This window comes from Anguilla rostrata, chromosome 2 (genome assembly GCF_018555375.3).
Source record: "Anguilla rostrata isolate EN2019 chromosome 2, ASM1855537v3, whole genome shotgun sequence".
Classification (NCBI taxonomy): Eukaryota; Metazoa; Chordata; class Actinopteri; order Anguilliformes; family Anguillidae; genus Anguilla; species Anguilla rostrata.
Window position 1 is genome coordinate 11544939 of NC_057934.1, and position 23855 is coordinate 11568793.

General features: G+C 41.8%; 1 protein-coding gene across 6 annotated transcripts in view; it reads right to left on the reverse strand.

Moving 5' to 3' along the window:
- The window catches only part of pcdh15b (protocadherin-related 15b), a 202743-nt gene that overhangs the window by 73681 nt on the left and 105207 nt on the right, over nt 1-23855 (reverse strand). For all 6 annotated transcript variants that reach the window (XM_064319957.1, XM_064319961.1, XM_064319963.1 and 3 more), the window contains 5 exons: nt 21984-22154; nt 8591-8699; nt 7898-8010; nt 5256-5462; nt 193-327 (listed from right to left, as the gene is read on the reverse strand). In XM_064319957.1, the coding sequence (XP_064176027.1) occupies nt 193-327; nt 5256-5462; nt 7898-8010; nt 8591-8699; nt 21984-22154 (735 nt within the window). The remainder of the gene's footprint in view (nt 1-192; nt 328-5255; nt 5463-7897; nt 8011-8590; nt 8700-21983; nt 22155-23855) is intronic.

Genomic DNA, 23855 nt, shown 5'->3' on the forward strand with positions numbered 1-23855 from the left:
GGGATGAATATCTGGAACGGGTATACAAGGTTGCACGTTCAGTACAGCGGATGTCCTTTCAGTTGTGGCCCTGGAGAGCTACAGTATGGAAAAGTGCAGGCATGGTGGAGGAATGGGGGAGAGCTGTATTTGAAAGGAGAGGTCGTGAAGGGCAGACCGGAGTGTACCGCGAAAGCAAGTGGAAGGTCTTACCGTGAAGGTGTAGGTCTGCTGTTCTTCACGGTCCAAGGGTTTCAGCAGGGTGAGATGCCGCGTGATCCCCAGGGGAGTCACGGTGAAGATGCTGTTGTAGCTGTTCAAGGATATCTGCACCATGGGGTCTTTTGTCTTCAAAACAGGATTTAGAGTGGATCAGAAACATAATCTCATTCTCAGGCCATTACAGTCAAAAAGGGGTTTAGCGACATGCTAATGAGACAAAGGCGGACTGCGGTAATCATTGAAAAACAAAAAAAGAAGGAATTATTTTTCTTAAAATCAGAAAAGATGTTGCGTGTTCAAAGAACAGTAGGAGTGATCCATGACCAATGAACAGTAACCACTGGTTCATGCCTGCAGGGCCTGGTGATTCCAGAATCAAACACCTGATTTCTGACATGATTTAAAGGGAATGAGGGACATAGTCTCTGCTTGCAAGGTGTCTAGCTTATTGCTATCAGCCTGCTAGTGAAATATCCTCTCAAGTGGACAGAACAGGCCATATTCTAGAACGGAAATTGCTGATCAGAGAAGAAGCTTACAGTTGGATTAATGTAAGAGGGTAGGCAGCGTTTCACATTGGGAAATAATCACAGTGCTCCTCTACACACAGTCCCCAAACCTTTTTCCAGAGTGTCTACGAACAAGCTTCAAAAAAAAAAAAAAAAAATGTCACATGGCTTTCATTGACAGAAATACTCATGCACTCAAATTGGCTGCATCCAATCAGATTTCAGTGAGCCATGCCAAACAAAACCTACATTTCGACCACCGATACGGAGTTGTAAAGATTCAAGTCTGTAATAAAGACTACTGGGTACATAAGCAGAGTTGTTACTCTATGAAAAATCCTTACCTGCTTTGAATTTGGGTTTTGTCATTTCCCTAATTTATGAAGAGATGCTGCATGACATTTTTTTATGAATGAGGGATTAAATCTAAATTGGAATGAAAGATAGCTGGTTAACACTGCAATGACTGGCCAAAGGAAGTTCACGTTTCTCAAGCAACGAGAAAAGAGTCTTGGGGAGATGAGAAATATATCCACAAAGCAAAAACAACAACCTTTCTCTGGCATTCAGTGTGAAATAACAGGCCATACATTCAAAACAATGGGAAGTTTATAACATAATTAGGCATAATGATCTGTGCCAAGGCTCTCTAACAGCCTGCTGTCCGCGTTTGCTCAGGAAGATAATCATTGGAATATTAAAGCCTTAGAACAGGGGTCTCAAACCCGAATCCAGGAGGACTCACAGCCCCTGCTTGTTTTTGTAATTTCCTTCCAATCAGCACCCAATTTAGGCCTTGGAAACAAGGTGTGCAGACCCTTTAGCCAATCAATGACATAAATTAATCACTTAAGTTCTGGAACACATCAAAAAACAGCAGACACAGCAGCCTTCCAGGACGGGAGACAGAGATACCAGCGTAGAATATAATAATATTACAATATTAAGAATCCTTACAATATTACATATACTAGAATACTGCTGGATAACTGCACGTATTTCAAAATAAATAATTATAACAACAATCATGTTGATAAAAATTAATAATAAACAGAAAAACAGATAAAACAAATCTTCATGCAATTATTAACATTATTATACCTGAATTTAGTTTAAAAACAGGTTGCTGAAATCGAGCTCATTACAATCATTTGGCAGTAGTTCACAGTTCATTTAATTCATTTAATCTACGCTGTGTCTCACACATCAGCTCTTAAGCTTATTTTAACAGATCATTATAATCATGATACTAAGTCAGAGTCGACATCATAAATAACTGGAATTCTTAATAATAAGACCAAATGCTTACAAAATAAAATAAAGCCTTTGGTCACTTTTGGTTCTATGTGTTAAAATGATGTGTGAAGTATCTGTGTAGCAATATTTGTTTGGTAATACTGTATATCACAAGCGAATAATATTTCTTTTTCGAAATTCTTTCAGAAAACATCCATGGGTGACAGCAATACAAACAGCATAAGCCTGCCTGTTACAAATGTCTACTTCTGCACTTCTGTGAACAGGTGTTTACTTATTCAAATGCTTTTGAGGCTGCTAGAAACACATTCTCGCCAAGTGCATTTGAAGTTCTCTTTTCTTCTTTCTCCTGTAACTGCACTTGGTATTCAGCGCAATGATGAGCATTGCTGGAGCACACATTTATATGAATTCAGCCGATATGAATTCAAACCTTATCCCAACCTGTTGCAATATTGTTACCAGGGAAGTCTTTTCATGACAGCTTTCATTGCCTTCGTGCAATATCCGTTTGTGCATCTATTGTTCCTGCTGGCGTACTTATAAAACGCCATGCTTGCTCTACACAATTTAAACCCAGTCAGCTGCCAGGAAGCACAACCGAATTAAAGTGAAAATGAGTAACTGTGACAGACAGCACACATTTTTTAAAATTATAAAATGGACATGGCAATACTGAAAGCAAAACTCCCAGCCCCCCATTTGTCAGGTCACTACATTATGCCAATTTAATGTATTTTATCCAGGACTGCCACAAATAATTTTCTGCTGTGAAGGGTATGAGCAAATGTAAAGTGGCACTTCTGTGCAAAGTTCATCCTTATCTCTGCCATAACTGCATGTACTGTTAATTTATACCCAACAGCAATATGATTACAGTAAGCATTACGTGCAAAAAAGGAAATTAGCTTTCTTTGAAGTAACTGCATACACAGTAAAAGGAGCATAATTCGGCACAGCCTCACAATACTGAAGAACATCCGCAATCTAGTTCACGGTGGCTGAATTATGAAAAAAGTGAAATGACACAACTAATGGCTCGGCAAATGCACTTGAGTGGCTGGTGACAAATCGCCTATATAAAGGCTTAGACTCCATTTTCTCAAGAAAAAAAAGAGAAAAAAACACTGGCCCGTTTCCCTTTCTGCGTATGGCAAAAACAAACCATTTGTAGCATGTAATATCAAATGATCTTGTCAAACGACTGACTCTAATGCAGTTTCTGAAAGCAAGAAAGCATTTTACAACCCGCAGCAGGGGTTTTCAACCTTTCCTGATCCAGCGACTCTCAACCCAGGCTCAAAGGGGGACCTAGGACCCAGGAGATCCAGGGGACCCCCATTAAAAGTTAAAAGAGGTTATATAACCTACGGTCACAGGTTTGAATCCTTAGTTGGACACTTGCCATTGTACCCTTGAGCATAGTACTTAACCTGCAATTCTTCAGTATATATCCTGCTGTATAAAAGTATAAATGGATACAACGTAAGTGCTGTATACATGAATACACAGTAAATGCAATATAAAATATATTTACTTGTGTAATATAGCTTCTGCTATATGCCTGTAATGTAATATATTAAAAAAAGACGTTTTATATTTTGAAATACTTTCCCTAATCTACGCTTTGCATAGTCATTGCACATCACATCTGGCCGGGGACCCCCACAGTACCTTCAAGGACTCCCAGGGGCCCGTGGACCCACTTTAGATAACCCATGGCTCACAGGAATCTTCAACCATGCACTCATTTGGATGCTTGAATGCACTGTAATTGGTAGGATCTAATGGAATAGTAACCATAGTAACCCGGGCTGACTTTAATGCCCCCTACCTCTGGTGGGATAAGGCCACCTGCGTACAACCACTGCGGAGTCCTGGTCATACTAGGTGAATGACATACAGTAGAGGGGTTTGATTCTATGACTGTCGGTCTTACTCTACGCTCGTGGTGAGTGTATTTATTAGCTGAGCCACTTAGTACCCTAACATTAAAATGTATTCTAAAGTATTAAAAGCAAATGGGAGAGAGGGCAAAGCTTGAAGACTGCATTTATTCTTTAATCACAAATATGTGAGAGGCTTAAAGGCTTTTTTTTTGCCAGAAGGAGATACAACAGCTTCGTATAGCAGTTGTAGAATTAGAATGATGTATGTGAATTTTTACATATAAAACGTTTCATACACCTGACACTTTTTTTAAAGTTTTCAGTATTGAAATTTCACTCAGAGAATGCTGAACCATAAGTTTCAACATTTTGTCATAAATTGACAGTATTGACACAGTATGACACAGTATTTCAATTTGATTTTAACCAGAAATTAACGAGAAATGTCAACAAAGATAGAAAAAAATGAATGCTAACATTCCAATTGAAAGGTACAGCTCTGAGTAATGTTTCAGTATGTCACTACTCACTAATTTATCACTTGCCAGGTTTATGCCAACAGTAAGTGATAAATATGACATGTGATATCAGTAATGTCACATCACTGAAAAAAGACACAAACACACCAAAAAACAATGCAGAAACAAATCACATTCATTTTCATGCACTGCATGAAAAGATTAAACATGCAGAACAAAAAAAGAGGAAATACTGAAACGTTAAAGTAAATTAACGTTAAAGCAAATAGCACACACCATAGCAACCCTTACTGGACATTACATTACTCTAACATAAAGCAAAGATCACTCCTGTAATTAGAGTACAAACAAAGTGCCTAATACCTACAGGTGTGGCATTGCGTGAAAGCTAAAACACAGAGACAAAACATATGGTACGATTTAAGGACAATGCTCAAACCTATCTCAAGTCATATTTGTGAGGGATCGTGTTAAACAATGTTTCACATACAAGTGTGGGAAATCATTTCAATACTTTCCCTTCTCAGGCGCATTGTCAGACAATGAATGACACAATGTGAATGAAACAACTGTCTAATGCATAGCAGTTGTAGAATTTGAATTTCTACACTTTCTGTGCTAAGAAAAAATAAGAATGAGTACAAGAAAGAATACATTAAAACTGCAGCATCTGTTTCATAGAAAGTTCCGTTAAGAGAACATAAATATTCAAATACTATATTAAACCTATGCACGATTTTGAACTCAAATAGTACATTTTCATTTTCAAAAAGGAGATGAAAAACTTCTCATATGATCAAATTCATGATTACAATTTATTTTAGTAAATTGTAAAAAATTATTTTCAAAAATAGAGTTTATTCTGGCATCTCTCTAGAATGACCAATATTGAATGCCCCAAAGCGCATTGTTATTCCTACCTCCTCAATGTCATTATCCAAGGCAATGATGCTGAGGGGCGCGGTGAGATTGGAATTGCTCGAGATAGTCGTCCCCACTGGCGCGGACTCGATGATGAACCCCTGATAGGAGGACACGTTGAAGTACGGGGCCTGATTATTCTCATCAAGGACCTCGATGTGCAAACTAGCAAACGCTGGCAGGGGGTGCCCGTTGTCTTGCTCCGCCTAAAAGGGACAGATTATGTTTCGTTAACATTAAGAACACGCAAACACGCGTGCTCGTGAAAGGAGTGTGAACCTCATCCTCTTCCCTTTGATCCTGATACATTTCTTGTATGGGCAGCATATTTGAACAGCTGAACAGCATAAAACAAATCTCAGATTATTTTGCTGGAATTATTGATCAGATTGCGGGTTGGACTGATTCAGTGACTAGAGGTTATAAACTTTGCGTGGATGTTAAAATTATTATTATTTATTTATTCCAGAAATACTACTTCTACAGCATCAGTATCTAACTAAGCTACATTCAGCCAGGAACTGCACAATCCATAAAAAAGATTGATCACTAAGACATTTAAATAGTCAAATGGGTCATAAATAGTCAAATAGTCAAGGCTTTCAGCAGTAGCACCAAAACTACTAAATAGTGTCACTATTTTATTATAAGCAAACAATAGGGAATTTATCCAGAGGACAATCACTTTAATTAAAGAAACAATGTTTTATCTAATTATAAGTACACTTCTGCAGTTACTGATAAGGCATTGTGTAGTTATTTTTTTCAAGCTGGTTTGCTAAGATATTGAGATGATAATTGTGTAAATCAGTGTAGGATAATGACTTCCTCCCAGTCATTCCAAAAGCCTTTTCTTTAACATAGCCCCAATGCAACACACAGTACAATCTAATTATACAAATGTAAGACAGTTATAAGTACTAATTATAGACAGCACAAATTAAAATTTCTCAACCAGCTGTCAGCAAGCAATTATCAAAGCTTTGGGTCAAGTGCAATGACACAATAAAAAAATAAAAACAAACAAACAAACAAACATCATACAGTGGGTTCGAATAAACGTAATAGATTTAAATATCAAGAGCACACGTGACAGCACCACGCCGACCACTGCCAGGAAGTGGCCGTACAGCTGACTGCACATTCCCAGCCTGCCTGAGGCACCATAGACATCACATCCAGCAGATGGTAGCCCCCTGACCTCTGTTTACACACGCCGGGATATCGCACAGACCCCTCCAGCAGTTGTTTCAATCCTTCCGTGCTACCGGGCTAGAGCCGGGGGTTTGTAACCAGTACACCTGCTTCGCTGTCGCAGAGGGTTTTTCACGGTGCGACAACCCAGAAGAAGAAGGCTGGGTGATCAGCAAATTGTACATTAAGCATACTCACCCACACTCATCTTATTGAAATGGCATTCTACGGCAACTTATATGTGCGCTGAGTGGCGTCAATGGCTTAATGTCCTCTCTCGCTCGTAGAAGGAAGGATCGCGGCTCACTGAAGGGAATTTGAATGAATTCACAAGGCCATTGTCACCTGCAATGCCACTGTACCGAGTCCTTTTGAAAACGCACACCTTTATTTGATCTGCTAGAGGACATTAATGGACGTGGAACCGACGAGAGGGAGTAGAAATAATATGAAACGCTCACCGTTCGACAAAAGGATCAAATGAATACGATTAACATGTTAAATCCGCACAATCCCATTCTTAAAACATTAACTTCAAAAAAACCGCAACTGGGTATGGCAGATAGAGGAAAGAAGAACAATATACGCAACAGTCCTAATGGCCAGGCCCTTTGAAACTGATACATAGAGGGAGGGACTGGCAAATGGGGTTATTTTGTCTCCTAGTGTATCTAGCAGCTGGTGAGAGAAGCGCACTCTTTCTGTGGCAGACGAGTCATAGTTTAACTGTCACTTTCCATTCACCCTCTCCGCCAAGACTGGCATTTTGGGAGAGCTTGGTTCCATTTCCAGCGCCGGGTGGGCGGGGGGTCAGGCGCTGGCAGAGGTAGGAGGGCCGGGGCTCTCGCCCTCTTCCTGCCCCCCCTTGTCGGCACTCCGTCACGCACCCACCTCCCCCCACGGATCAGCGACCGCTCCACCTGGCTCCTGATACAGAGTCTAAGTGTAGCGTGATGGGGCTCGGCTTCTTCACGCCGGATCCGCGCGCAATGGAAATATCAGGCGCCCGCTTCGCGTGTGCGCTCTGCGGATCCCTGAGATCGCATCGCGTAGCGCGCGGCGGCGTAATCTCCATTTCACCGTACCCCCCCCCCCCCCTCTTTCCTTCGCGCCAGCGGTACGAAACCCACAGGAGCACGCTCAGCCAGATAAGGCTGTTATATCACACGCAGGCTGATTTCTACACTTTCCCGCTCAATGCGAGAAACCCCCCAGGCACGCGGGACGTTCTTTACGGTTCGTCATCCTCCTGAGTTCGGAGAGACAGCCTTTCACGGCTCTACGCACGAGTCGCCCTGATGACGCTCTGGAGCCCAGGCATTCCCAACCCCGTTAAATGATTTATGGGAAAGTTCTTAGGACTAATAAAAAGAAGGAGAAAAACAAAAAAACATCAACATTCTTGTCGCCGTGTGTGTCTCTGACCCATTTAAAGTACTATTATTACCTTGATTACCAAGTCAAATTTGTGGTACAGGTCCCTGCTGATCGGCTTCAGGAGATGGAGCTCAGCTGTGGTCCGATTCAGTGTGAAGTACTCTGTGTACGTCTCCGGTTTGCCTGAAAAATATAAAGAGACACTGAAGAAGAAATTTCAGGGGTGTGCAGACTGTGAGTACTTTATCATATTCAACCTCAGCTCCGTTACGACATTAAAGTACATTTACAACGTGTTCTGCACTGATTCTTACTACTGCAGAACTTTGAGATAATGAATTGAATTCAACATTCAGTTAAAAAGCCATGTGTGCACATGCAAAATTTTAATAATACGTTGCGGAACATCAGATGCTTGGAAGTTTCCGGAAATAAAGAAAATTAAACCAATTGCAGAAACATCGCTGACGCCAGTCCCCCATAATCCCCAATGATTGCTTGACATGTGCGAGCGGGGGCAGGGAAGCGTGCCCCCCCCCACACCCCCCCGCCCCCCTGAGCCTCGTTCTCCCTCTCGACAGGTGGCCTGCACCCCGTCGGCCCGCACAAATGCATTCCATCCCCTCCGCACCCCACAGTGACTGAGCGGGGCTGCCTCTCTAATGCAGCTCTCGCAGTAAATTGTTCCTCTAAAAAAGCCGGGGCCGGGGTTTCTGCGAGCGGTGACTGATTGCAGACGGCGGCGCGTTTGACAGGCACCTACCAACGAGGATGGAGTAAAGGACGCCCGGCCGGTCCGACGGAGGCTGGATGTTTCGGTCCTGATCAACCGCTTGAATGGGAGGAGTGACATTAACGGGGTTCACTCTGCTCTGAAATAAAAGAGGATGTTTTTTTGTTTTTGAGTGTGAGTGTGAGTGAGCTACAGTCAATGAAACACATTTGCAGGAACTGGAATTTTCGTTGTACACCCTGAAATAAACAGCGACTTTCCTGGAGGAGTCGTTCTTGGGAAATATCGCCATCTTAAAAAAAAAAAATAAAAAAAAAACCTAAACTTGGCATGGAGGAGTAACTGCATAATGTCGCAGATGCCAGTGTGACTCCATTCAAGAAAAGCATTCAAGCAAAGAGCTAACACTGTAAGCTAGCATTCGGATGTGTTAAACAGTCCGTGCCGTTTTTATGTTTTTAGCGCAACAGCATAATTCAGAACAAAACACAGCATGTGAAACGTGATATCAATTTCAGCAGGCTGGGCTCGTGACACCTCACTTCCGATTTTCATTCGGGACACGTTTCAAATGTTAAAAAATTGGGTATGGACCATGGGAGAAGGAGCACAGACAGGGTATCGAAAAAATTCTACACAGGACCAAAGGAACTTTTGGGGCTCACTTAGCTATCTGAATGTACCTGGAAAGAACTCCTATCTCATTCTAGCTCGCATGAAAATTTCATGACACACTTGAAAGGTGATCAACTGCGAATTTAATCATGGTGGCCTTCTCCAGATAAGAGCCCTGGTGAATGTAAGGCTGCATGTAATTCACGGCGGGGTGTACAAACAACAGCAGGAGCCCCTGCTCCCTTAAGTGCATCTCGCCACGACATCGCTGCGACGAGCACATCCACCCATCTGCACACGGGCACGCAGAGACACAGACTCACGCTAGCTCAGGAGAAGTCTAATTCAGAACCAAGCAAACGTCAAAAAACAATACAGCTCGTTCAGACAGCACAGTGCATGCGGCGTACAATTGTATATCTTATTTTTCAAACTTATTTTAACGAGGAGAGCTTTCGGCAGCCGAATAATTCTCAGTGGCGAGAAGCTAGGTGTGATGCGTGGCGCACCGAGACCGGTATTGGCCGTTGTGAGTAAACCCTTGGCCGTGCTTCGCGGTATTCACGCGCGGGAGTCAGGCGAGACTCGTATTCGCACCCGCGATCCCAGGGAACGGGCGCTCTGCCACGGCGCACACTGAATAATGCTAAGTCTGCATGTCTATCCCCACGGCTACGGATGGTCGCAGATCACCCTGATCCTACATGTAATTAGGTTTTCCCAGCCACGAGAGCCACCTATGAATACCAACATACAAGAGGACCCTTAAAGGAGAACTCCGGTCAAACAATTCAAATTCGATACGTCCGATGATTATGTACCAAATGCCTGCATGCATGATGGAGCGGCCTCAGTCGTGTCGTGTGTCCCCCCCCCGGAGGTGATGCAGATCAGCCTCAGTGCTGCTGCTCACAGCACATTAACACACTGAATGGAGAAAAGCAAACCTAGACTACCCAGCTTCTTCCATGGAGAGTGATATGAAAAATGACATACATTTTTGTAATAAATCAGAGGGGCCACAGCACTCTTAAATTTAGTAACTATGATGTCCTCTGCAGGTGTGTCTGAATGATGGAAATCATTCATCATACTGAAAAGGTTAGCAATAAAAAAAACAGTAAATACCACCTTCAGCCTAACTTATTTTTATATCGCAATCATTGGGAACAAATACTGACAATGCTTCAGAATTCAGAAATGTCTGGTAAGAAAGAATCCCATTAATGAATGCACTGTACAAACATACTGTGTGTGTCTCGTGATTATTCCATTGTTTGGAAACAAAGGAAAGCTTGCACTTAAGCAAATCATTATCCATTAAAAGGATTTGTAAACATCATCAGTATTTTTTTTCTCATTTGTCTGACATTTCACTCAGTTTGTTTTGTGAGTAAGATAATGTAATAAAAAGCACTTTTTAATACAATGAATCAGTATAAAGAGAAACACACCAGGAGTGCTGTTAGTCATAGCACAATGGCCTTTCAAAAAGCCATGCAGCTGGAATATGCATATCGGAAGTGAACAAAAAACTCTTAACAACACGCAGACATTTTTTTTTTTACACCTGAAGAGTATTTGCTATTTTAACTTTGACAGTAAAAGCAGGAATAATTTACAAAAGAGCATAACGGACATGCACTTCAGCGGTAATTAAAGGTTAACGGCATTCCTACCTTCCCCCTCGTGTTCACATGGCTAATAACCGCCACTCATACCCAGCCCCTTCGGTCAAGATTTATTTCCTCGACTTGCCGAGTAATCCTCATCCCCAGCAATTACAATGACTGTGTCAGCTGTAAATCAGACTCCCCCTCCCCCCCGAGTCTTCACAGCAAAGATCAGCTGGGAAACCCATTCAATCAGCCATTATCTACAGGTATTTTACAACAGAATGGTCATGAAAAACCATAAAGGCTCATGCTACAATAATACCTATTAATATGGTAAAGGGTGTATATATATATATATTAATTCATTCTGACAATCTATCTGACAGTCTGCCAAACATAAAAAACATGAAAATATTTTACTCCTTTACACAGGTCAGGAATATGGCTGTGTTGTCTATCAAAGGGTTTAAAAGTTTTCACAGTATGAAAGCAATTTTACCCAAAAATGTGAATTTCCTGTTTTCTTCAACCCACAATACATATAAACATACCATATACATATACAACATACAACTTTTCTATAAAATATTAAATATCACAACATTAATGGTAACATTAATCATGTTACCATTACACTTCACACCAAAAAAGAGATTTCCAATGGCTTTTCAATTTTTACTTTTAAGATTTTAAACAAGAAGGGCAGAAACAATTTTTGGCTGGACCGCAACAGCGGGGCCAGCCCTACAAACACGAATGTCTGTGACTGAGTGAGTGACTGAGTGATGAAGTTACACCATTGGTCGGCCGAGTTATGATGTCACACCATTGGTCGGCCAGTCCAGCCATATACTAGGTTTTAACCTGGTCGTGTTTTTCTTTTAATTTCTCTGGACTGAAAGTCATGATTTTTGAGTGGTTGCAGTCACAGGAGAAATAAATGACTAAATGGGACACCATCATTTCAGTAAGTTCCACAAAAGCCTCCTTTCATTAGTGATTATTCAATCATTCATGTTTGAATAATACTTTACTACCATAAAGGTGTGTGGAATTTCCAACAAGGTGAAGGTGAAAATGTTAAATAATTAAATGTTGGTCAAATTTGACTTTAATTACCATGAAAGGGGAGAAGTCTGCATTCCAACATTTTAATATTATAACATTTCCCTGAAAGTGAACTGCATATGTAATCCTGTACTCTCTAAGTTTCCAAAAGAAGGATTTTGTTTTCTTTGTTTTTGGGCTGAGAAATACCATTTTTCAGCATCCCACTTCAAACTGCTCATCTATTTCTAATTACCGAATAATTAATGCCTGGAGAGTGAAACTGATGAAATACTAATGTACACTTAAGGAATGGTTGTGAAGTGGCTTTTATAGTTGCAATTACTGAAGATGAAATCACAAGAATATTAAGATATCTACCACTGCGACCAACCCCATTCAGCCACCATAAAACTTCGGATAGGAAGGAAAATACAGCAAATTTCTTAAACGCCTGAGAATTGTAAACTGTTGTTTGGAAAAGTGCTGTATTTTGCCGCTATTAGCAGAAGCCAAAACAGCAATGCAGCCTTTCTACGTGACCAATTTTCATGAATAATTCTGGCATGCTAAAGTGTTTTGTCTCATAAATGGTAGGGTTAAATGAATAATTATGCTCGTGGAGTCTTGGAACATAATGCCAGACACAGCATTATAAGTTTAAAAGTGTTTCTGAATTATTCAGTTCTGTTGATATACAGCCCACATTATTTCCATACTGTATTTTAAAAAATGAGATGGATGGCACCCCTCTATCATGGGAAGACAGCCAGTGGACTGTCTAATGAGATGCAATGTTGCTGCTTTGGTGCCAGATGATGAGTAATATGAATAAATATGTGTACTTTTCAGTAAAATATGCTATTATGTGCGTGTGCATGCATGACCGTATGCCATAAAAGCTACAGTATAAAAAAAACAATGCACACATCTGCCTCGTTCTTATAGTTCCTAGATGATGCATTCTGTATTACTCAATCACCTATAAACTGTCGAAAAATGATGAATCAACCATGCTCCCAAGTGAGGAGACATCCTTCCACAAGACTCATGATATCATAACATCTAGCTGCTAACTGACATCTGTTACCACCTTGAGGACACGGTAAAACTTAGCTGTCACAGGCTGTACCCACCACCCACAAGTGGAAGTTAAATTATAGCAGTTATAAATTCAGTTGAAACCATTCTGTATCTTGTATAGTAGCCACCTAGGTTAGCTACCTTGTAATAACAGGCCTCCATATTGCAGGCTCTATTCACTGATTCAATAAAGTTGGCCCATCATCTCGTTTACCATTTTGGACTTCTCAATAGACTCATGCTATCCTTCCTCTGCATTGTAGCATCTGTATTCTCTCTCATGGGTCACAGTAATTTTCTATGAGTGTTCTTGTTAGCCACTGTAGCCCACTTTTGAATTAGCCCACAAAATTAACCCACTGGTTTTGTTCAGCAAAGGCAGTTAACCTGTTTTTCACCTGACTGCACCTCCTCACTGTTAGGAAAAACTTTTCACTTTCACTCTGCCGACTAACTTGCTAACTACAATGAAATGTCACAAAATAGTGCTAGAAATCCCATTTTTAAAGAAACTAGGCTGCTCTTATATCTTCAATGTTTGGCAGTAAGGTTTAACTTAAACAGACATTTATCAATGTGGAAACATGCCAAGAATTACCCTGTGGCACTGCTAAGTGCCAATCCCTCCTCTAACAAGGGAACAGCCCCAGTGAGCAAAAGGCAGAATCTAGATGTCTAGAGGGGTGGAAATCTAGGCTGAGAGATTTTGACATAGACTAGGATAACCACAATACAGCTCAGGTTTTACCCGGATATAGCCGGGAAACATCCTAGTCAGCTAGAAAACTTTCACTTTTCAACCACAAGTAGCTGAGTTTTCATTTGAATGCCTGACAAAATTTCACCAACTTCCCACCTCAAAAATGTTCACAGGGGTAGCTCAGTCCCTGGTTTCTTGCACTGTTTCTCACCTATCTGTTTAAATGTACACATGCTGCTCTACATCATACACGTGAACTTTGTGTGATAACAAAAGGACATTCGTTTTGAAGATGGACCAACCGGCACTGGTCCATGTTTTTTAATAGCTGCAAGTTTACAGTGAGTTTACATCTGTGCTTCTTGATGTCACAAGATCCAATATGTCATGACAGTTCTCCCTGCTGGGAGCTAACTCCCACTACACTGCGGCAACAGCAGTGCCTGCCTGCCGTATTTCACAAACAGTCTGCCAGCAAAAAGGTGACAAGGGAAGTGATTGACCATTCAATCAAACTCGACCTCTCATATAGTGTGTCTCACTACTGGGTTTTCAGTCAGTCATGTTTACGTTTCAATAAGCGTACCTCTGTAGTTTCCTCTTACAGGAGTGGCGAGGCCAGCTTGTGATGGATCTAGAGCCAACATGGACAGTCCTCCTGTTTGGCATGCCTTGCCTGCTTGTGGGGCACCAGGCAGCTGTACCTGCACCCCCCTCCCCCCCTTCTTTAGTGACCGCTGAGCCGTCTCATGCTGAGTCTCTATCCCCACATCCCTTGAGCTGGTGCAGGGCTCGATTATGGGGCTCATTATGGAGGGGCAGGGGCGTTCGGCTAAATATTATAGACTTGCTTGGTGACAGGTTCTGGAAGACATCTGACTTGTTCACAATCGGAAGACCTCAGGGACACCTAATACCCAATTTCAATAAAGCCAAGTCACAGGCAATTTGCTTGTTTCGCCTTCCAAGCCAAAGCATGCTAACACATTTTCATCTCTCTATCGCTCTCGCTCTCTCTCTCTCTCTTGCTCTCTCTCTCTGTCCCTCTCCCTCCCTCGCTCAGAAATGTTCTCATTCTCATTCTAAGTCTGTGTATGGTTATTTATTTTATTTTAAAAAAAAAGTTTTTTAGCTGTAGCATCTGCATCTGTCCTCATGTGAGTTATTCTCCAGGGTGTTCCTGACCCAAAGTATGATTAGTTTGTTTGCTCCTAATTGCAGCATCTGCCACAATCAGAGCATAGCTTTTGGGGAGCTAGATCATTCCATGAGAATACCTAGTTGGCTGCTGGCTATTTCGTGCAGGGTTAATAAAATTAGGTTAAGACAGTCTGTGACTCATCGACACACTGGATGCAAGTAGTCCCATTATCCCATTATTCCTTGCTGGTACCAATGCGTGTATATTGCTGCATTCCAGATACCTTGGAAACTCGTAATTACCACCTTCAGACCAGGAAAGATACGTTGGAGCCATCAGTTAACTCGGAATTTCAAATCAGAAAGTCGGGTATCAATTCACAGGTCCGGGTCGGCAAGTAGGAGGAAACTGACATCATTCAAAATGGCTTAAAATGTGAGCATACACAACAACGTGTAACAGGAGTTAAACTTATTTAACTCCTAATATCTATGTTACTGTACCCAACAAACAGCATATGCTATAAAGTATCTCTGAAGCTTTTGCTGCTCAGATGGTTTTAGAAAATGTCAGTGCTAGCATCAGCTTCTTGCCAGCTGCAATGTTACTAACGGTTGCTGCAAAGTAACCACTGGAACTCTCCCAGCACGTAACTCTGAGCACCCATGTTGGAGCACATTCCCATGGAATGCAGCACATGACAGTCTTTCATAGCCCGGTTTCATTAACGCTGATATTTTGCGACCCCCCCTTTAAATGCATTCAGTCAGACGGTTAAATGACTTGATGAAATCCTCTCAGTGTAATATTTCCAGAGTGCTTCTTTTTGCAACAGCTCACTTTCACTTTCAGCGGCTGCCTCTCTACATAGTGTAACAGTAGATAATGGAAGCAGGTACCACTGTTCCCAGAGTGAAAGATAGCCACCGGTCCACCGTGTTGTTTTGAGTCGGTGCGTTCAAGGAAACCACGGAAGATTTATGCGTGCACTATCCTTTATGGGACACATGATATACAGTCGCACACGTGCGCGCACACGCACCGCAGGCTGCCTCATAGACAAAATTCACATCCTGACTGCCACACAACGCACTTTATCATACAACCCAGAGACTGCCGTTCGCTCAGAAAAGGTTACTTTGTTAACCTTCTGTTTTTTTCCCCTTTTCTTTGCCATGACTAATAATGGAACATGATAATAAAAAGCTATGCCCCTGAATTCCAATTAGTTTGAAAGTGCATGTCAAGAAATAATGATTTATCACGTGTCCGTTGGCGCTTTGGGTCTATTATTTTCAACCTAAGAGGTCTTCACTTCTGTTGTAACTTTGCCCGAAAGCTCTACAGACAATGTGCACAAGACCACAGCAGCAACCTGAAAGTGATGGGCACTTTCAGTTTTTGAAAAAGCAACATATTTATTTATTTATTTAATTAATAAATAAATAAAAAATGTGGAATAATCTTGAAGGCCACTTTCATGAACAGGCAGCCTTCTTTGAACGTACACTTGTTCCTTGCCTATTTTTAGCTTGGCACTTGCTGAAAAAAACACAATGTCCTTCACTACATTTTAATTTTACATTTTCCTATCTGAACCAAACAATGCAGCACACTAATGATGTATTGGCTAAATTTGAAATTGAATAAGCAAATGAATCAATCCCATTCACAGAAGTAATGAATAAAACAGAGAATTCGTTGCAGGAACATAAAACAGGACCGTAGGGTTTTTAATAGAGCGGAGCAGAGACATTTGCTATGCAGCGCTACGCACAAAAGGACTGCGGCTTTAGACAGGTGTGAGGTACAGCAGGCGTGTAGCAGCAATACTGTTCCGCATAGCACCTATAACCTTAGCCGCTGTGCTCACACCACCACCCCGCCTGTCTCTCCCAGCACGCTGACCTGACAGGTGACATGTGCGCTTGTCAGATCCCTGCCAGACTCCATCCAGTCTGCCAACAGCACGACCCCGGGCATCAGTACATCCACGCTCATAACCACGTCCGCTCTGCCACTCCGGGGCTGAGGTCATGTGACACGGTTTCACTTAAGGGCTCGTTTGCTTGAGGCCGTTGTTTGTTTCGATCAGCTCGCCTTGTTTTCTCGCCTCCCTGACAGTGAAAGTCACAGGGACTAAATCACCTTCATATTAAAGCGATACAACTTCTACACTTGTCAATCAAATTACAGAGGGCTGTCAGATGGTTCATATAGCTAAAACACTGGAGCATGGATTCAATCAAGGTCTTGTTTTTAACCTTGATTGAACTTTTATTTTAAACTTTGTCTTTAACTTTGAGTCTTGAAAGTACTGAGCCCTGCACCACTGCTGACTGTAGCCGGCAAGCCCACAGAGAGTCTTCCTGCATCAGTCGGATATGCAGGATACTCCCCAGACTCAATGACCACACCACTCAGTTGATGGACTGGAGAGTAAAAAGAAGTGGCTTCCTGCAGAACAGTCTTTGGAGGGGAGGTTATGCTTGTCTTTGTCCTGTGAGTAGGCTTATGCATTTCAAGTGGTTATCTAAAAAGGCTTAGAGAACTACTCTATGTATGTCATTAAGAGTTGTAAGGATACTCTACATTGATGTACAGTGAGTATCCTTTTTATGCTAGGTAGGCCTGTGTTTTCATGAGGCTACTCATCCGAGCGTCCTGAATATATTCAGCCCCCCCAAACCCTTCCCACATAGTACACTCAGTACACCAACCACAGTATTACAGAAGAAAACATCCTTCCTACCCCTACAGAAATGACAAAGCATCATATGTCAGTGGTTGCAATACTGACAGGCCCTGTTAATAATGAAACTATCATAATCACTGCCAGTAGTATTACTTTAGAAGCACTTTTATCCTTGTCCAGTCCATAAAAATGTGCTGTTCTCTATCCCTCTGGAAAAGGTGACGCACAGACACAGCAAAATCTCAGATTGCAGGACTCAACTTCTTCACTTTGATTACATATTGGGGTCCTCTGGCGATCTCCTGAACAGCCATATTGCATTTGGTAAGTGACAAAAGAAAGCTTCAGATGACAAAGCAGCACACAATGACCAACACTTTGGAGTCTCAAGAGCAAGTGCTACGAACCTGGGACTGAGTATCTCAGAAATGGACCTCTCTCATAACGGTGGGCACAAAAAAGCAACTGTACTCTACCACAGAAGAACTAACCTGGAGTCTTCTGTGGAGGAAACATTTTCCTTCATAAAGATATTGCTCTAGGTGAGTGAGTCATCCGCACCAATTCATGGCTGTTACTCGATCCATTCAGTTCTAGTTGCAGGTCTCTTTACTTTGATGATTCAGAGCTGATTTTTCTGACCAGTGACACTGTTCTCCAACCTACCAGTGCGTTGGTTAGACATCTAATCAATGTCGGTCATGGAAGTTGATATGACGTCGATTAGTGAGGCAGAACTGAAAGTTTTTTTGACGTAGGCAATTCCATGAGTGCAACACTGATCTATTAAAGGTAGAAAAGTGATTGCGGCTTGACTCAATGTCGAACAAATTGTCAGGGGGGGATGTGCTACAGTATATAACCACTATGGTGCTTTGTCCTTAAAATCATTTTGCGGTCTTTCAATCCATTTCTGAGTCCACTGAACTCATTGTAATGTGCGGAGAAGTCGAAATATTTCATACTTGCTGCTTCATATCCTACAGCCTGTTGAACCCAAAGGCCCATGTTGGTTATACTATATCACAGTAAGCTGAAACAGGCAGGGGTGTCTCTTTTTCTGTTAGGGACTTCATTTAGCAGGTGCATTTTCTTGTATCTAATGATAAGGTAAGGAAGAGTTATACTGCACTGCATGTATTTTTTTTCTGTGTGAGGTACTGTGAGGTATTAGAGATAATACAGTCATTCTCAGATGGGAGAGAGGCCATCTAAGAGACTACCAGACAAGATGCAGCAAAATTATTCCTGCATCTATAACGGACAAGCGTCATGAATGATGGAGTCCTTGGCAAGAATTTGTTTGCTTTTTAGAGGTTTGATAAGAGCTAATGTTACTTGTGAATACTGGGTCACAGTCTTTCACAAAGTGTTTCCTCTGTCAACCATCATAAAGTCTGTCCCTGAAGGTTGACAACAAACTAAAATGCACTAAAATATTGAAGCGAGCACGATTTTCCTCATTGTACCTCCATGGGTCACTTTGCAGTGAACTGTGAGCCATTTTTAATTTAGAGGCTTGGGAAATTAGAAGTAAAATGGAGCTTCAGTGATCATGTTATTTCTTATAACACGTTTTAGTATCAGATATGACTGTGCTTTATTTATCAGTTAGTGTCATGGCAAGCCACATTATTCACGAGTTGAAATGAAAATGGTTGTAGAAGAAATAGCATCGGTATCTCACATATAATTGCCCTCTTCAAGCAGAATGGCTCTCTTCAGGTCCCCTGTTACTGCTTGCACATGATTGCATACATGCAGGTTTCTGGTAGCAGACTGTTCGGACCCCTTAAATTTGTTAAACCCCAATAACGTTCCCCACAAGCTCAATGCCGTTGTCCTCTGCACTCGTCATTAAGCACCCCCCAAACGACCAGCCCAGCCCCTAATTCCTCCCACCCAGCGCGGGCTTTTAGCAGTCATTGGGCTCTTTTTGATATCAATTTAATGATTAACTGAGATGGTTGAAATGTATTTATAAATTATTAATTAATTCATTCATCCATACCCAGCTACAACCATAATCCTGGGGCAGTGAAGGAAAATACCCCTTCCATGTTGAAGAGACAAAAAAATGGAACTGGAAGCAAGCATACATGCTTGCCCACAGTCCAAATACATGCAGGTTATGGTAATTGGAGACTGTAAATTGTCCATAGGTATGAATGAATGAGTGAATGGCGTGTGGGCCCTTGATGGATTGGCAGCCTGTCCAGGGTGTATTCTTCCTCTCACCCAATGCATGCTGGAATAGGCTTGAAACTGACCAGTAATAAGCAGTTTAGAAAATGGATGGATGGATGGATGGATGGAAACAGTTATTGCAGTATGTCACAAAATCTCAAGTCATCCCTCACTTGCCCATGGGCAGAGTACTGTCATGTCATCCACTTTAATAGAGGCATCAGTGACAAATCACTCTCAGCTGTGTGGCATTCACTGGAGGCCTGTAGTGAGCAGTCCTAAAGACAGGAAAACTGACCAAAACACCTGGATATAGCATGCCAATGAAATGAAAGCCAAAATAAGAATATTTACCATGTCAAAATACTACAGGAGAGGTAACGATTGTAGATTTTCTCGACCGCAGATCATTAAACGTGATACAACACAAAAGTGACTACAGCATATTCACACTTTCTCAAGATACCGCCAGATCATATTTTCACTATAGTGGAGCACACAGCACCTGTATCTCCTTATAAGAGAATGTGCCTCCTCTGTCTCCCTTTTGCCTTGCTGTGAAAGTGTCTGTAAGGAATCCGGCTGGGCTCTGCTACCAGAGTCACATCATTTAGTACAGTCCACGAGTCCATTTCACAGTACAGATTACCAAGATCAATGCTGTTCCTATCATATCGATCCCTCTTTGGCCCACAAGCAAAACTTGGGAACTCGGGACATCCTTAAACGAAGTGTGGATTAACAACCAAAAGCACAGCGTTGTACGGGGTTGTAGGAGTCATTCGGTGTCAATAGTTGATACAAAACTGGTACTTAGCCTATCACAGTTACAAAAACAAGAGCGCAAAGGCATGTTTGGCATGTTTGTACCAAGCAGATCAAACAACTGTGATAGACTGATTCTCTCTGCAGCAGAGTGTTAGCCTTGCCTTGGAGGCAAGGCTAACAAAAAGAGACTTCTCTTCCAGGTAAACCCAGAGTGTCTCATACTGTAAATGTATAGTAACAAACCAAAGAAGCAGAGAGAGAAGCAGAGACCATACAGATCTGTTTTATATCCAGTTTTCTGACACTAAATTTGCTTCTTTGTCAAGCCATGCATTACATATAAATTGACTTCTGCAATTTGCTATCCCCACTTTCAGGTACTGGAGCCCCAATGTGTAAAACAAATCACCGGCAAATTCTGAATTTCAGAAATTTAGTGTATGCTGACTTTTTGCATCACTTGCTGTTGCACACAGAGTAGAAAGAATAATTTTGAGTGCAGTCCTGAGATTGTGATTCACTGTAAGAGTCAGCCTGCATCAGAGTAGGTGAATACATTCTGACAAATGCGAAACAAAGACTAAAACCTTAGAGAGTCTGAAGAAACACACCAGCAGCATGCTTTAAATATCAGGAAGAAGTCACGACAAGCGAAGTTCTGATTAAATAATTCAGTACCTCATTTTCATGATTTTGCTGTTTATTACTATGCCTTTATTTATGTTTTTTTCCAATGGTCTGCTGGAACACATTGTTTTTCCCTCTTAATTGAGTTCTTCTAAATTTGAAACTGGTAGACCTACAGTACTTCGAAATGCGACGGTTTCCTTTATCATTATGCCAAATCACCTCTGAAGGAATCATGGTAAAATCTCGAAGTGTGCAGAAAGCATTAATATTGCATAAGCCTAAACAATACACCGCAGGACAGGTTCTGTGGTTCTAACTACGTCAAAGACTCAATCCCAATTCCATCTCATTCCCGCTAAAAAGGTTTATGCTACGCAGTTTCTCAGTGAGTCAACACAGCCTCCTGACAATGCATTTTCTCCACCATTATCCTGGAATTTCTGATGATCTCGATGATTAGCAGATCAATTGGTTTTTATGTCACAGCCACCAGAGTGATCCACAGCAAACATTGATCTGATGATAAACAGCAACTACCCATCCCGCACACCACGGAAAGACAGGGACGTCAGCTTGTATATCACGTTTCCGTAACACAGACCTCACCAGCATTCTCAGCCCCCCCCCAAAAAAGTTAATAAATAAATAAATAAATCGTGCGACTTGTTATTTAATGAAATATTCATGCTGCTCCAGTGACATGTGCAGCACTGGAGATTAGGAATGCAAACAGTAGAGCCCAGAGCAAGCTGACTGGGTGTGAGTTTTCACTCCAGGAAGCACCGCGTCAGTAGTTTCTTGAAGTGTGGCATTTTTAATTTTTTTTTTTTTTTTTTAAACGGGCGAGCCGTCGGAGCATCGTCAAGGAAACGGCGATGGAAGAGCCTTCGCACCCGGTGGGGACGGGCCGCGGGCGGGAACGCGCGGCACAGAGGACTTACTGGGTCCGTGAGCTCCAGGATGACGGCCTTGTAGGTGAGCGGGGTGCAGTCTCGGGTGCTGCCCACCGGCGCGCAGGGCAGGAACATGGGTCCCAGGTCGTCCCCGTCCAGCACGTCCACCGTTAGCGTGGTGGTGGCGGTCAGCCTGTCGTTAGGGTAAGGGGCCCGGTCCTGCAGGTAGGAACATCTGCTCAGTAAGCACTTGATACCTTTTGTGGCTGTGGGAGTAGTATGAATCAATATGAAGGGCGGCAGTGCAGTATAATAGCTAAGGAGTTAGTCCCCGGTAGGACACTGCCGTTGGGCCATTGTACCATTGCTCCAGTATATATCCAGCTGTATAATTGGATGCAATGTCAGTCGCCCTGTAATGTAATATCGCACTCATATGCAAGCACAAACGCACACTTACATCCCCTACACTATGCTGTGGTTGTGTTCTGGTGCAAAATGTCTGCTGTACATGACCCAGCTGGGTGCTACACATTAGTGGTGGTTAAGGTGAGTTTCCCCCTCCTCACTGTAAAGCACTTTGAGCATCTGGAAAAGTGCTATATAAATGCAATGTTTCATTCATTCAAACCTTCTTTTCCCTTTTACACCTGAAGCCAATGCACTTATGAGCTCTCTTTTCATCACTCAAGAACTGAATGGTAAACAAAAATGTTAGACAGTCCATTCTGAAGAAGCAAGACTTTCTGCAACAGTAATAGAACCTTGTCACGAACAGTATACAGCTCATGAAAAACACCGCCTACACCCAAAGTCTCGCAAATATGTCCAGTGAAGAAATGACGGCAGCCTCTGGCACTTTCTTTTGGAAATGGTGTCTTTAGCACCAATGACTGGCTGAACTGAAATATATGTTACTTCTCAATTTCATTGTCAATCATTTCACTATTAAGAAAAGCAAGGGACACAGTGGGGTTCTTACTCTCAGTGTTTCTGGGAGGGTAAAATATCAAACCTTGTCATTCAATACTTGGGTAAAAGTTTTTTTCAACACTTTTCTGAAATGTCTAAGTCTCAGGTGGTAGTAGTAGTGGTAGTCAGTAATAGTAGTAGTAGTAGTAGTAGTAGTAATAATAATAATAATAATAATAACAGTGGATTACAACAACATACACTTTGAGCAGAAAACTGATTTTTCCAGGAAATATTCCATTACAGAATGAACTGACATAATTTGGACAGGACAGGTGGTGTTATGGTTGCTAGGCACAGGTAAATCTGTATTGCGAAGGGCTATAGAACATTATCAGTTGCATTAACGATCGAAAGAATGGCAACCTCACAGGAATAATCAATAGCATCTCGGCCTGCTGGGAATGTCTGTACCTGCTTGCAATTTAATATACAGTGCCTAATATGCCTAAAACACACAAAGCCCACAGCTAAAAAAAGGACTGATTTTCTCAAAACTTGTATACTTGTTTTCAGTATACAGGGCAGTCTGTGAGTATTTGGACGTTTTGACTCTGTACTCCAGCACACTGGATTTGAAATGAGAAAATAAATATGAGGTTAAAGTGCAGACAGTCAGCTTTAAATTAAGGGTATCTACATCCATATTTAGAGATCCATGTACGAATGACTGCCTTATATACTATATACAGCCTAGAATATGTACTATACTTTCTCTAACATGCATAATGTCTTGTATAATAGGCCTAATTTAAAGCAGATGCGCCACAACATACATTATTACAAACCATCTGCACAACCTTGCTGAAAGCGAAATCCTGCTGTTTCCCATTATTCACTATAACCTTTTCTCTGCTTGCATTGTTGAGCTCTAGTAATCTGATAGTATCACTACCTTATGATCCTACACCTTGGTCCTGAATCACAGTCAGAATACACAAACACAAA